We start from the raw sequence: 13,322 nt of genomic DNA, 5'->3' as shown, positions 1-13,322 counted from the left end.
GAGAGGACAAAAGAACGGAGGGCCGCGGGTAGTGGCCTCCAGGGGTAAGGGAGAAACAGGAAAAGGCAGAAGAGAGCATCTCTTTTTTTCCCCCTCACTCCCCTTCCCCCAATTGAGGAGGCAGATTTACAGCCTTGGTTTGGGGAGGGGGTGAGCATAAGGAAGACAGATCTGCAGTTCTGCCCTCTGAGTGTCTGGGTACTTAGCTTTAACTCCCCCATTAGCATCAATCCCCATCTTGCTACCCATCCGTCTTCTGACATCAGCTCCTTCCCCTCTCTGTAGCCCAGGCTTTCTGACCCTAAGTGGCTCTTAAAGGGCCAGTCTAGACCCTTCTCTGCCTCCCTCCTCCCAGTCCAGGCGGCAGCAGCATGGTGTGTGTGCACGCATGTGCACAGTGGCCGTCCTGGCCAAGGCCATGGTGGAGGGACGCCATGGCTTCCGGGGCCTCTTCCCCAGTGCTCTCTGTTCTTAGACCCTCATCTTGGCCCACCGCGTCCCCAAGCCCAGAGCAAGCCCTCTCCTGGGGCTAGGGGGTCGCAGACGCCCGGCTCCTGGAGCAGGCATGCGGATCCCTGGCAGATTCTTTCTCCCTCATTTCCTGGAGGCCCAGGGCAAGCGGGTGTCAGGAACTCCTGGCTGTTTTTAATTCTCAGTGAGCAGTGGGGGTGGACAGGTTGGCGGCTGAGACTCCTAGGAGATGCCCTGAGCCCCACATTCCTGGCCTCCTTTCCCAGGAATCCAGACTGTGGCCTCTGGGGGGGGGGTGGTGGGGGGAGAGTGTGTGCAGGGATTTCACATCTTCCTCTCCCGGCGGGCGGCCGGGGCCGGCTGCCGCGGCGAGGGAGGTGACAGGCCAGAGAAACCTGCCTCTGAGTTTCCTGGCTCCTCTTCCCAAATCCTCAGCCACTGAGCTTGGGGTGGGGGTGGGTGGGGGACGGGTTGCTCCTCCAGCACCCGCCCCCACACTCCAGGGGCTGCACTCACGCCAGGAGGCCTGGAAAGTTCCTTCCCTCGCCGCCTGCACCCCGCTCTGCGGCAGAGCTCTGCGGTCCTGCCAGGGGCCCTCCCGGGGCCGTCCACCCCCTTCCTGATACCCGAAACCCCTTCCTCGCCTCCCGCGGCGCTCCCTGCCCCGGCTGAGGGTGGGGGGCTTTGGGAAAATGGCCCTGTTAAAAACAAGAGCCCCCCCTAGCTGCACACATACCCCCCCCCAGTGCTCCCTTATTTATCACCTCCCAAACCTCACCCTCAAACAAGCATAAATATTCCTAATTCCTGAAGGCCAACTCTGAACTCATAAATTTCACGGGGAGGTGAGCGAGGGGAGGAGTGGGGTCTCCGGGCCGTGGAGCGCGCTGCAGCCTGCGTCCTGGGGGAGGCGCTCGCCGCGTGCGCACGCGTGGGCCGAGGGGTCCCCGAGGCGAGGGGGAGCGGGAGCCGCTGTCCTCGCCGTCCCCTGGGGGGGGGGCGTCAGGCTCCCCCCACACACCCCAGTGCGCCACCATCCTCTCTCCCTCTTGTCTCTGCCCCTTGAACAGCCATTGTCTGGACAGCCACGTCTCCTCTCCCAGTCCGGCGGGGCGGCGGGCGGCGAGGCGCGCGAAGCCCGCTCCGGCCCGGGCGCCGGGTCTCCTCAGCCTCCTCTCCCGGCCCTCAGACGGGCCCCCTTCTCTCCTCAGCCCTCGCTCCCTCGCGCCTCTCCTCAGCCTGCCTTTTTTTTTTCTGTCACCCAGGGGCCCCCTTCGCCCTCCAGCCTCCTCTGCCCTCCCCGCACCCCTCAAACCCTCTCCTCCGCCTCGGTTCCCACCACCACCACCACCACCACCACCACGGGACCCCAGTGCCCCCTCCCAGCGGATGAAAGGGAAGGGAGGAGGGGGCTCGCGGGACAGGTAGAGGGAGGGCGGGAGGAGCCAAAGCGCGGGAGAGGGAAAGGGGAGGGGCCTCCTCGCTCCCCAGCGGCGCCCGCTCCCCGCAGCCCCCCCACCCCGAGCCATAAATCAGAGCCACGGCGGCCTGGCCAATGGGAGAGTGACTCGTAAATCGGCCTGTCAAGATCAGCCAATGAGAGGCAGCGTTAAATCAAGTCCTGTCAGCGCTTGGCCAATGAAAGGCCCTGGGCTGACCATAAATCTGCCTGTAAGAGACAGCCAGAGAGAGAGAGAGAGAGAGAGAGAGCGCGAGCGCGAGCGCGAGAGCGAGAGCGGCGGGGCGGGGGCCTGGGGCGGGGGCGAGGGGCGAGGGGGTGGGGGAGGGCGAGCGAGAGGAGGCGCTTAGTCGGGGAGAGGCGACGCGGAGGTGCGAGCGCTGAAGACAGCCTGCAGGAGAGACGGACAGATGGAGAGGGACAAAGAGAAGCCGGGGGAGATAGCGTCACCGAGGCAGCGCTAGGCTCGGGCGGGAGACTGACAAAGAGACAGGCCCTGACTGTCACCCGGCGCGGGGCCCCTGGGCGCACCCACTCTCCTCCTGCCCCTTCCCCCTCGATCGCCCAGACAGTGTGGGGCCGCCGTGGAGGGTGCGGAGGGAGGGGTTACTTTCTCGCGGACATCTCAGACCGCACTGTTTCCTCTTGTGTCCTCTGAGTCAACTTTTCCAGTGGCCTGCGTTATTTTTTTTTTTTTCCGGTGACTGGTAACTGGGAAAGTCCTCCCTGCAGTCTGACCTCAATCCCTATTGCTACACCTCTCTACTTGAGGAAGCTTTTGAAGTGCCCTCAAGGAATGTGAAACGGGATCCTCTCTACCACCCCCTTTCAGAATCTTAGAAAGCCAGAGTAGAAAGGACTTTCAGGGACCTTCCCATCACTTGATCCTAAATTTAACAAGGCAGCTGTTCTGTAGTGGTTACACACTTGTGGGCTGGCAGTGCCTGAGGTTAGACTGTCCACAGACCTTCCCAGCTGGCCCACCTCGGGCGGGTGACCCTGTTTGTGCTATAATGTTCTCATTGTATCTCAGAGGTAGCACGTAGCCTGGCACTGAGCTTTTGTGTGGTAGGAGTGCACCGTGCCTGCCGTTTGTGTAGATGCAATGCAGGGACCCGCCCGGGGTCCACAGAGCTAACTGGCCGTGCCCTGCAGTGCTCCTGGGGTGCTGCCTTGGGAGCCCCAGCTTGAGCCCGTGTAGACTGCTGGGGTTTTGTGGAGGGCGAACACGCCGGCCCATGGGCATTCCCTGGGCCTGGAAACGCGTTGCATGTGACGATATCCGTCCGCCCTTCCCAAACGAGTGATTTCTGCCCGTGTTTGGGTCTCTCCAGATTTCACTTTGTTCTCCCAGACCATGGACTTGGGGCCTTGAAGGGGACAGCAAGGGTCACATCAGTGTGACTCAAATTCCAGCCCCAGCACCCCCCACCCTGCTCCCGCCTGCGCCCCACCCCATCCTACTTTCTTCCTAAGCTCTGGAGGAAAAGGGAGGGTGTGGTTCCCTGGGTGTCCGCTCCCTGCTCGGGGTCTCTGAACTCCCGGCCCTGCCAGCACCTTCTGTCCTCAGACAGGAAGCCGAATGGAAACACAGACAACCAGCGTCACCTGGTGGCCACAGGTGCTCCACGGCTGTGCATCCAGCGATGTGTTGGAGGAACCGAATGGTGTGGTCTCCCCCAAGCCTGGCCCCTGAGCCGTCTCAGTGGAGGTCTCTGTTCTGTCTGCTCCTCCACCCAGCTGAGTTAGCCTCAGGAGAGAGACTCTGCTAGCACTCCTGGAACCCTCAGCTGGGCTCCACTCCATTTCCACAGTTTCTGGGAAGTTCAACTTAAAAAAAAAAAAAGGCAGGCTAAAACTGTTTTTTTTTTTTTTTTTTTAATTTGACAGGTAGAGTTATAGAAAGTGAGTGAGAGAGAGAGAGACAGAGACAGAGAGATAGGTCTTCCTTCCGTTGGTTCACTCCCCAAATGGCCACCACGGCCAGCGCTGCGCCAATCCGAAGCCAGGAGCCAGGTACTTCCTCCTGGTCTCCATGTGGGTGCAGGGCCCAAGCACTTGGGCCATCCTCCACTGCACTCCCGGGCCACAGCAGAGAGCTGGCCTGGAAGAGAAGCAACCGGGACTAGAACCTGGTGCCCATATGGGATGCTGGCACCGCAGACGGAGGATTAGCCAAGTGAGCCACAGTGCCAGCCGCTAAAACTGTTTCTAAAAAGACATATTTTTCATTTTATTTCGAAGGCAGAGAGATCTTCCATCCACTAATTCAGTCCTCAAATGCCCACAACAGCCAGGCCTTGGCCAAGCTGAAGCCAGGAGGCAGGAATTCACTATGGATCTCCCATACGGGTGGCGGAGGCCCCGTCATTGAACCATCATCTGCTGCCTCCCAGGGTGTGCGTTAGCAGGAAGAGGAGCTGGGATTTGAACCCAGGGATTCAAATATGGGATGCAGGTGTCCCAAGTGGGATTTTTTTAATTAAAGATTTTTATTTATTTATTTGAGATGCAGAGTTACAGGGCAGGGGACGGGGAGCAAGCACTTGGGCCATCTTTCACTGCTTTCCCAGGCCATAGCAGAGAGCTGGATCAGAAGAGGAACAGCTGAGTCTCGAACCTGTGCCCATAGATGCTGGCACCACAGGCAGCAGTTTATCTGCTATGTCACAGCGTCAGCCCTGCAGTAGGATCTTTTAAAAAAAAATATTTATTTATTTGAAAGAGTTACACAGAGAGAGAAGGAGAGGCAGAGAGAGAGAGAGAGAGAGAGAGGTCTTCCATGCAATGGTTCACTCCCCAATTGGCCACAATGGCCGGAGCTGTGCTGATCCGAAGCCAGGAGCCAGGAGTTTCTTCTGAGTCTCCAATGTGGGTGCAGGGGCTTAAGGACTTGGGCCATCTTCTACTGCTTTCCCAGGCCATAGCAGAGAGCTGGATCGGAAGTGGAGCAGCTGGGACATGAACTGGCACCCACATAGGATGCTGACACTGTAGGCAGCAGCTTTACCCACTACGCCACAGCGCTGGCCTCAGGCTCTTAACTTTTGCATCAAAAGCCCGCCCCAGGCTAATTCTTTTGAGCCACCTCACATATTTATCACCTGGATTCCCCTCGGCAAAGGGCCAGACTGGTTGCTTCCTGCCCCTGCCCTGACACAGGTCCTTCCAAATCCTCAGCTATTTGGTTCTCACTCCAAACCAACCAGAGACCACACCTGAGCGCTGCAAGCATAGAGTTCATTTATTAATACTTCATAATGCTGTCGGGCAGCTGAGGGCTGAAACACAGCTCAAGGGGGAGTTGGCTTAGGGGTGGAGAGGTTGCCGTGAGACTGTCCACAGGTGTCCCTTTCACCTGTCCTCACATCAGCTGGGCACCCTGGCTCGGGGGGCGGACATGGCGCTAACGGAGCCTCTGGAAACTCTGGGGCCCTCGTCTCAAGAGGGAGCCGTATGCTTGGCGGAACTGTCGGTTCATGGCCGCATAGAGCACAGGGTTGATGCAACCGTTGAGCCATGTGAGATTGGCGGCCAGCATGTGGGCAACCCGGGGAGCCCGGACCTTGGCGTCGAAGATGTTGAGCAGCAAGAAAGGGATGTAGCTCAGGGCAAAGCAGATGAACACCGCGAAACACATCCGGGTTACCTTCCCAAACTCCGATGGGGAGTCCTGAGTTCTTCGTGCTCCTCCTGTAGGTGGCCGGGCCTTGGCAGGCGCTTCTGGGTGGCTTTTCTCTGCCATCGGCTTAGCTACCTTGCCGTAGCTCGGATCCCCTGCTTCCGATAAGTCCCCTTCCTGGGTGGTGGCTGCGCTGACTGGCTCTAACGAAATCCCTTCACTGGGCCCTCCTGACGCCAGCCCGCTGTCCAGCTCCTGGAAGCGACCAGGCACGACCTCATCTGTGCCGGCTACGTGCTTGGAGTGGACGCTTGCCTGTTGCAGCTTGTACTGGTCCAGTGCCTGTGCTGCCCGCCTCACCTGTCGGTGGATGAGGCAGTAGAAGACACCGACACTGCTGAGTCCAAGCACAAAGTAGATGCCCATGAGGATGGTGGAATAGGGCCGGCCTCGGATGCGGTCAAAGCTGCAGGTGCAGACCACGGGCACCAAGACGTAGACAGGCCAGAGTGGGGCGAAGCTGGCCACACCCACGACCCAGGTGCCCACCAGTGCCAGCACCACCCCCTTGGCACTGAAAATGTGGGGGAAGAGCTTGGGGTGAGCAATGAGGAGGTAGCGTCCCAGGGCGATGAGGCAGAGGGTGAGGATGGAGACAGAATTGGACGTAAAAAGGAGGAGCCCAAAGACCCTGCAGAAGGTGGCGCCGGTGCGCCAGTGCAGGTGCAGGTAGGTGTCCACCGAGAAGGGCTGGAGGAGGGTGCAGTAGAGCAGATCGGCCAGTGTGAGGTTGGCAATAAGCAGGTTGAAGCGGGTTCGGAGCTTGGGCTGGATGGCCAGGGCCAGCAGGGTGAGCACGTTGCCCACGGTTCCCGTCACAGTCACCATCACGCCCCAGCTGACGGCGACATAGCGATAGCCTAGCACAGACTTGTGGTAGCAGGAGAAATTGGCGTCCGAGGTGTTCCACATGACGGAGGCTGGAGAAGCAGCGGCTGCACGAGAAAGGGGGATCAGAAGCTGACCTTGCACTCGGACCCCTTGGGCAGCTCTGGGCCCCGGGACACCTGAAGCACTCCTGGAGCTTGCTATTAGTCACTGCCACCAGAGTTGTCCCCGTTCGTCCCCAGCTCTCTCCTGATGCTCCCAGTCCTTTCCCCTTCTCAAAGCTTTCCCCAAATTCTCATTGAAATCTCTCTAAATCTCTACCTGCCCCCCCAACCCTAGGCCTCTTCGATGTCCATCCAGTTGCTGTCAGTAAACCCGGTGTCCCTCTAACCTTTTTTCGTGTGTGTTTTCTTTTCTTTTCTTTCTTTCTTTTTTTTTTTAAAGATTTGTTTATTTATGAGAGGGGGGGGGAGAGGAAGGGAGGGGAGGGCAGGGGAGGGGAGTGAAGGGGAGGGGAGAGATCTTCCCTCTGCTGGTTCATTCCCCAAATGGTCACAACAACCACAGCTGGAGCCTCTTCCTGGTCTCCTATGATGATACAGGGATGCACTTGGGATATTCTCTGCTGCTTTCTCAAGCCATTAGCAGGGAGCTGGATGGGAAGTGGAGCAGCCAGGACTTGAACCGACACTCACATGAGATGCTGGCACTGCAGACGGCAGCTTAACCCACTATGCCACAGTGCCAACCCCAACTGTTTTTTTAAGATTTAGTTTACTTATTTGAAAGGCAGAGTAACATAGAGACAGGGAAAGAAAGAGAGATCTTCCATGTACTGGCTCACTCCCCCAAATGTCTGCAATGGCCATGGCTGGCTCACGCCAAAGCCAGGAAGCAGCAACTCCATCCTGGTCTCCTATGTGCCTGCAGGGACCCAAGCACCTGGGCCATCTTCCACTGCTTTCCCAGGCACATTAACAGTAGCTGTATCAGAAGCAGAGCAGCTGGGACTCAAACCAGTGCTCCCATAGGGAATGCCGGCATCGCCAATGGCAGCTTGCCCTGCTGCGCCACAATGCCAGCCCCAGGAGACCCCTCCCTCTATTCAGGATGCTACTGTAGTTCCCTCTGTTCCTCTCTGCTACACACACACACACACGGGTTTTTCTGTTTGAGAAAGGAAAAGTCTCGCCTTCCCCCATCCTCAGTACTCACTGGAGTCTACCCGGCTTCGGTTCTCCCTGCAGAGGAAGAGGCCAAGAGCAATCCTTTCTGGTGGGCAGTCAGCGTCCGGGCGCGAGGCACGCTGTTCTCGTGTTCCCGGTTATACTAGGCTGACAGACTAAGAAAGTCCGCAGTTACTCAACGCTGGCCACTTCCTTTCTGCCCTCCGGTGCTTCTCATTTCGCTTCTCTGGTGAAATTCCCCGCAGCTTGCTCCAGAGCCGTCTCCTTCCTTTCTCCTCCTCAGGCTAGGCTTGCTCTCTTCCCCTCTTGATGTGACAGGAACACCTACAAGGTCATTGCTGAGAACTGCTGGGGCACCGAGGCAGCACCTGGCCAGCCGAACGATCAGACCAGGTTCCGGGAGCAGCTCTGGGCACCCCAGAAGGCTCGGGTCTGCTCTGGAGGTGGGGCACTGCCCTAGCACATCTGAGACAAGGAGTCAGATGAGGAAAGGTGGGACGTGAGGCATCCAGGATCCGGGCTTCGATCTGCATAGGGGCTCAGTCCTGTTTAATCGTCCATTCATTCATTCACTCATTCATTCATTCATCCACTCAACACCTCTATATTGAACACCTGCTATACACCTGACTCTGAACTAGACACTGGAGACCCAAGAAGCTCTGATACATGGTTTTGTGTTCTGTCTGGCAGGGGGGACAGATATGTAAGTATACAAATGTTTAATTGGGGGTCCGGCGCTGTGGGGCAGCAGGTTAACGCCCTGGCCTGAAGCGCTGGCGTCCAATATGGGTGCTGGTTCACAACCCAGCTGCTCCACTTTTGATCCAGCTCTCTGCTATGGCCTGGGAAAGCAGTACAAGATGGCCTAAGTCTTTGGGGACCTGCACTCATGTGGGAGACCCTGAAGAAGCTCCTGGCTCCTGGTTTCAGATTGGCACAGCTCTGGCCGTTGCGGCCAATTGGGGAGTGAACCATTGGATGGAAGACCTCTCTCTCACTCTCTCTGCCTCTCCTCTCTCTGTGTAACTTTGACTTTCAAATAAATAAATCTTAAAAAAAAAAACCCAAATGTTTAATTGGTAAATATACAAATGTTTAATTGGTAAGCTTTAAGAAGATTTTATTTTATTTATTTGTTTTTAAAATATTTTATTTATTTATTTGAGAGGTAGAGTTACAGACAGTGAGAGGGAGAGACAGAGAAAGGTCTTCTGTCTGCTGGTTCACTCCCCAAATGGCCGCAACAGACAGAGCTGCGCCCATCCAAAGCCAGGAGCCAGGAGCTTCTTCCAGCTCTCCTACATGGATGCAGGGGCCCAAGGACTGGGCCATCTTTTACTGCTTTCCCAGGCCATAGCAGAGAGCTGGATTGGAAGAGGAGCAGCCAGGACTAGGACCAGCTCCTATATGGAATGCTGGCGGCCCAGGTGGAGGATTAACCTACTGCACCATGGCACTGGCCCCTTTTATTTATTTGAAAGGCAGAGTGAGACAGAGAGAGGGAGAGACAGAGAAAGAGAGAGAGAGAAATCTTCCATCCTCTGGCTCACTTTCCAAATGGTTGCAATGGCTGGGGCTGGGCCAGGCTGAAGCCAGGAGCCTGGAACCTTATCCAAGCACTTGGACCGTCTTCTGCAGCTTTCTCAGCTGCACTAGCAGGGAGCTGCATCGGAAGTGGAGCAGCTGGGATTCAAACCAGTGCTCATATGGAATACCACTGTGCCACAATGCCAGCCCCTGCTGTGTATTGTTTTTTGGGCTCCGACTGTCACTCTGGTGTGGGATCCAGGAATCCCAAGTGGCAGCTTAACCCGCTGTGCCGCAACACCTGCCCCCAAATGGTTCCATTTTAAATGGTTATTATGTTGTACCTACCTCAAATCTTTGTCTCTTGGACAGCATGATTGAAAATATTTCCTATCAGGCCGGCGCTGCGGCTCAATAGGCTAATCCTCCGCCTAGCGGCGCCGGCACACCGGGTTCTAGTCCCGGTTGGGGCACCGGATTCTGTCCCGGTTGCCCCTCTTCCAGGCCAGCTCTCTGCTGTGGCCAGGGAGTACAGTGGAGGATGGCCCAAGTACTTGGGTCCTGCACCCCATGGGAGACCAGGAGAAGCACCTGGCTCCTGCTATCGGATCGGCGCGGTGCGCCGGCCGCAGCACACCAGCCGCGACGGCCATTGGAGGGTGAACCAACGGCAAAGGAAGACCTTTCTCTCTGTCTCTCTCTCTCACTGTCCACTCTGCCTGTCAAAAATAAAAATAAAAATAAATAAAAAATAAATTTAAAAAAATATTTCCTATCAGTCCCTTTCAGAAAAAGTTTGCTGAGGCTTGTTATAAAGCATGGCATGGGCTTAGAGGAAGGAGTGAGCTGCCAAGGAGGAAAGGGAGGAACCATGAACAGGAGTTTTGGGGGAAGATCAGTAGGAAGTTATCCAGGACAGAGGAAAGAGCATGCGCAGAGGCGTGCGGGTTCAGGTAGAGGCCGATGAGGGCATGAGGGAGGGAGCGCGGAGGAGACTGGCAAGAGCAGGGCGCTAAGGGGCTGGGGTTTATGCTGGAGGTATTAAAAACAGGTCTGCAGGGAGACAGCTGTGAGCGACAGCCTGGAAGTGAGAGAGACCAGGAAAGAGCCAGCAGTGCAGACCAGAGACAGAAAGGGCTTGTGTTAGGACCACGCTGGATGTGAATCACACAGGGCCCCACACTTATTAGGAGTGGTGCTTGGTTGCATGATCTTCAGTCACTGTCTTGAAATGCTTCCTTCTTTTTAAGATTTTTGTTTTTTATTTATTTGAAAGGCAGAGCAACAAAAGAAAGAGGGAGAGACAGAGAGAGGATCTTCCATCTGTGTTTCATTACTCATATGGCTGCGATGGCTGGGGCTGGGCCAGGTCAAAATCAGGAGCCAGGAACTCCATCTGGGCCTCTTATGTGGGTGACAGGGGCCCAAGGACTTGGGCCATCATCTGCTTTCTCAGGCGGATTAGCAGGGAGCTGGACTGGGAGCAGAGTGACTGGGACTCCAACCAGTGTTCTAATACGGGATGCTGGCATTGCGAACAGCAGCTTCACTCACTATCCCATAATGCTGAGCCCCAAACTCTTATTTAAAAAGAAGGATTTGGGGCCAGAGCTGTGGCATAGTGGGTAAAGCCACTGCTTCCAGTGCCAGCATCCCATATGGGCACCGGTTTGAATCCTGGCTGTTCCACTTCCGATCCAAGCTCTCTGCTATGGCCTGGGAAAGCAGTAGAAGATGGCCGAAGTCCTTGGGCCCCTGCACCCATGTGGGAGACTCAGAAGAAACTCCTGGATCCTGGCTTCAAATTGGCACAGCTCTAGCTGTTGTGGCTATTTGGGGAGTGAACCAGCGTATGGAAGATTTCTCTTTCTCTCTCTCTTTCCCTCTCTGTCACTCTGCCTTTCAAATAAATAAATAAATAAATAATAAATATTTTTAAAAAAGAAAGAAAGGCAGAGTGACAGAGACACACACAGATCTTTCATCCACTGGCTCACTCCCCAAACGCCTGCAACAGCCAGGGCTGCGCCAGGTGGAAGCCACAAACCAGGAACTCCATCCAGGTTTCTGCCATGGGTGGTAGGGACCCAAGGCCTTGGGCTATCATTTGCTGCCTCCCAGGTGCACCAGCAGGAAGCTGGTTCAGAGGCAGGACATGAGATATGGGCAACCCAAGTGGTGGTTTAACCCGCTGCCCCACAACGCAGGCTCCAAATTTTTAACACTTTTTCTGAACAAGGGCCCGGCTTCTCCATTTTACTCTGGTCCCTACAAACCGTGTGGGTAATCCTGGTTAGGACAGTGGTGGTGGGAATGGAGAACACAGATCAGGAGCCATCGATTCTTCAGGGCTCAAATGAGATTCCTTTGGGACCCCGTAGATGAAGGGTTAGGAACAGAGAGGACCATGGCTGGCGCTCCATCTTCTGGATGGCTGGCGCTCTGGTAGTCCATAAGACCAGGAACATGAGCGGGGAGCAGGCATGCAGAACACCATGAGCTAGGTTTTAAGCCAGCAGGTTTGAGGCATCTGGTGGGTGCTAGCACCCCAGCGTCCCCAGAGTCAGTGTACTCCGGTCTCTCCCCATCTTCTGCCCCATGTTTTTCTGTGACCCCTGTTTCTCTCTACCCACTCTTCTGCAGAGCCAATCCTGCCCTCAGCCTCCCGTGTCTCCATTTTCTTTTTTTTTTTTTTCTGAGCCAAGTTGACCTGAAAAAATAAACAAAAACACCCTGAAACCTCATTAGCTTCTATTTCTAAGCCACAGCAAACCACCCCACCGACCACCTTCACAGCTGATGAACCCAGAGGCCTCTCTTGTCCCCTCCCTCCCCTTTAACTGTCGTCATGTCACCTTCCCTCCTTCCATCTACAGACTGGGAAGTGGGTAGACAGAGGGAAGTGAAAAAGAAGACCTGAGTCAGGAGGACCACAGAGATGCTGGGCCTGGGTCTCGGCTGCTCTGTTTCGCTCTCTTGCTGTCCAGGAGGGCCGGAGGGCCACAGAGCCACCCTCTGCTCCTGGGAGTGTGTGCCTGAACTGAATTCTGGGGGGTAAGGAAGAGGCAGACTCCTTCCCCCACACTCCATGTGAGAGGCAGGGTGTGTCCCTGTTCCATAGACATTTGGGGACCCAGACGAGAAGGTACGAGTATTCTAGCATCTCTGTAAATAGCACAGCCTTAGTTCCTTTTTTTTTTTTTTCCTCAAAGATTTTTTTTTAATTTTGGGGCTGGCACTGTGGCGTGGTAGGCTAAGCCTCCGCTTGTGGTGCCGGCATCCCATATGAGCACCGGTTTGTGTCCTGGCAGCTCCTCTTCTGATCCAGCTCCCTGCTAATGCACCTGGGAAAGCAGTAGAAGATGGCCCAAGTCCTTGGGCCCCTGCGCCCATGTGGGAGACCAGGAAGAAGCTCCTAGCTTTTGGCTTCAGATTAGCCCAGTTCCAGCCATTGCAGCCATTTGGGAAGTGAACCAGTAGATGAAAGATCTCTCTGTCTGTCTGTAACTCTGCCTCAAATAAATAAATCTTTTTTAAAAAATTAAAAAAGATTTATTAATTTGAAAGGTAGAGAGAAAGAGAAATCTACTGGTTTACTCCCCGAACCACCCCAACAGCTAGGTCCCTCCCACCAGACCTAAGCCAGGAGCCAAGAGCTTAGTTCTGGTCTCCCATGTGAATGGCAGGGGTTCAAGCACTTGGGCCATCTTCTGCTGCCTACCCAGGTGCATTAGCAGGGAGCTGGATGGGAAGTGGAGCAGCAGGGACTGGAACCAGAACTCCCATATGGGATGCCAGCTCCACAAGAGACTCACTGCACCCCAGCGCCAATTCTTGGCTCTTGGCTATATGATGCCTCCGTGGATCTCCAAAAGACCCAAACTAGCATTATGGTGCAGTGGGCTTGCAATGCCGGCATCCCAAATCTGAGTGCTGGTTTGAGTCCAGGCTATTCCACTTTCCATCCAGCTCTCTGCTATGGACTAGGAAAGCAATGGAGAATGGCCAGCCGGCGCCGTGGCTCAACAGGCTAATCCTCTGCCTAGCGGCGCCAGCACACCGGGTTCTAGTCCCAGTTGGGGTGCCAGATTCTGTCCCAGTTGCCCCTCTTCCAGGCCAGCTCTCTGCTATGGCACAGGAAGGCAGTGGAGGATGGCCCAAGTGC

At 55.7% G+C, this 13,322-nt stretch overlaps 1 protein-coding gene across 1 annotated transcript; it reads right to left on the bottom strand.

The window, feature by feature from the left end:
• Nucleotides 1–5,290: 5,290 nt before the first annotated feature.
• On the bottom strand, nt 5,291–7,751 carry GPR84 (G protein-coupled receptor 84). Its single transcript, XM_062202155.1, has 2 exons — nt 7,656–7,751; nt 5,291–6,547 (listed from the first exon to the last, which is right to left on the bottom strand). The coding sequence occupies exon 2, from the start codon at nt 6,522–6,524 to the stop codon at nt 5,337–5,339; it is 1,188 nt and encodes a 395-aa protein (XP_062058139.1). The 5' UTR covers nt 6,525–6,547; nt 7,656–7,751; the 3' UTR covers nt 5,291–5,336.
• Between the last annotated feature and the right edge of the window lie 5,571 nt (nt 7,752–13,322).

Source organism: Lepus europaeus, chromosome 10, assembly GCF_033115175.1.
Source record: "Lepus europaeus isolate LE1 chromosome 10, mLepTim1.pri, whole genome shotgun sequence".
Taxonomy (NCBI): domain Eukaryota; kingdom Metazoa; phylum Chordata; class Mammalia; order Lagomorpha; family Leporidae; genus Lepus; species Lepus europaeus.
The sequence above is the reverse complement of the archived record's forward strand: the minus strand, read 5'-3'. Positions and strand labels throughout refer to the sequence as shown.

Coding starts and splice junctions, on each gene's coding strand:
- GPR84 (XM_062202155.1), bottom strand. CDS start 6,524: ATGTGGAACACCTCGGACGCCAATTTCTCCTGCTACCACAAGTCTGTG.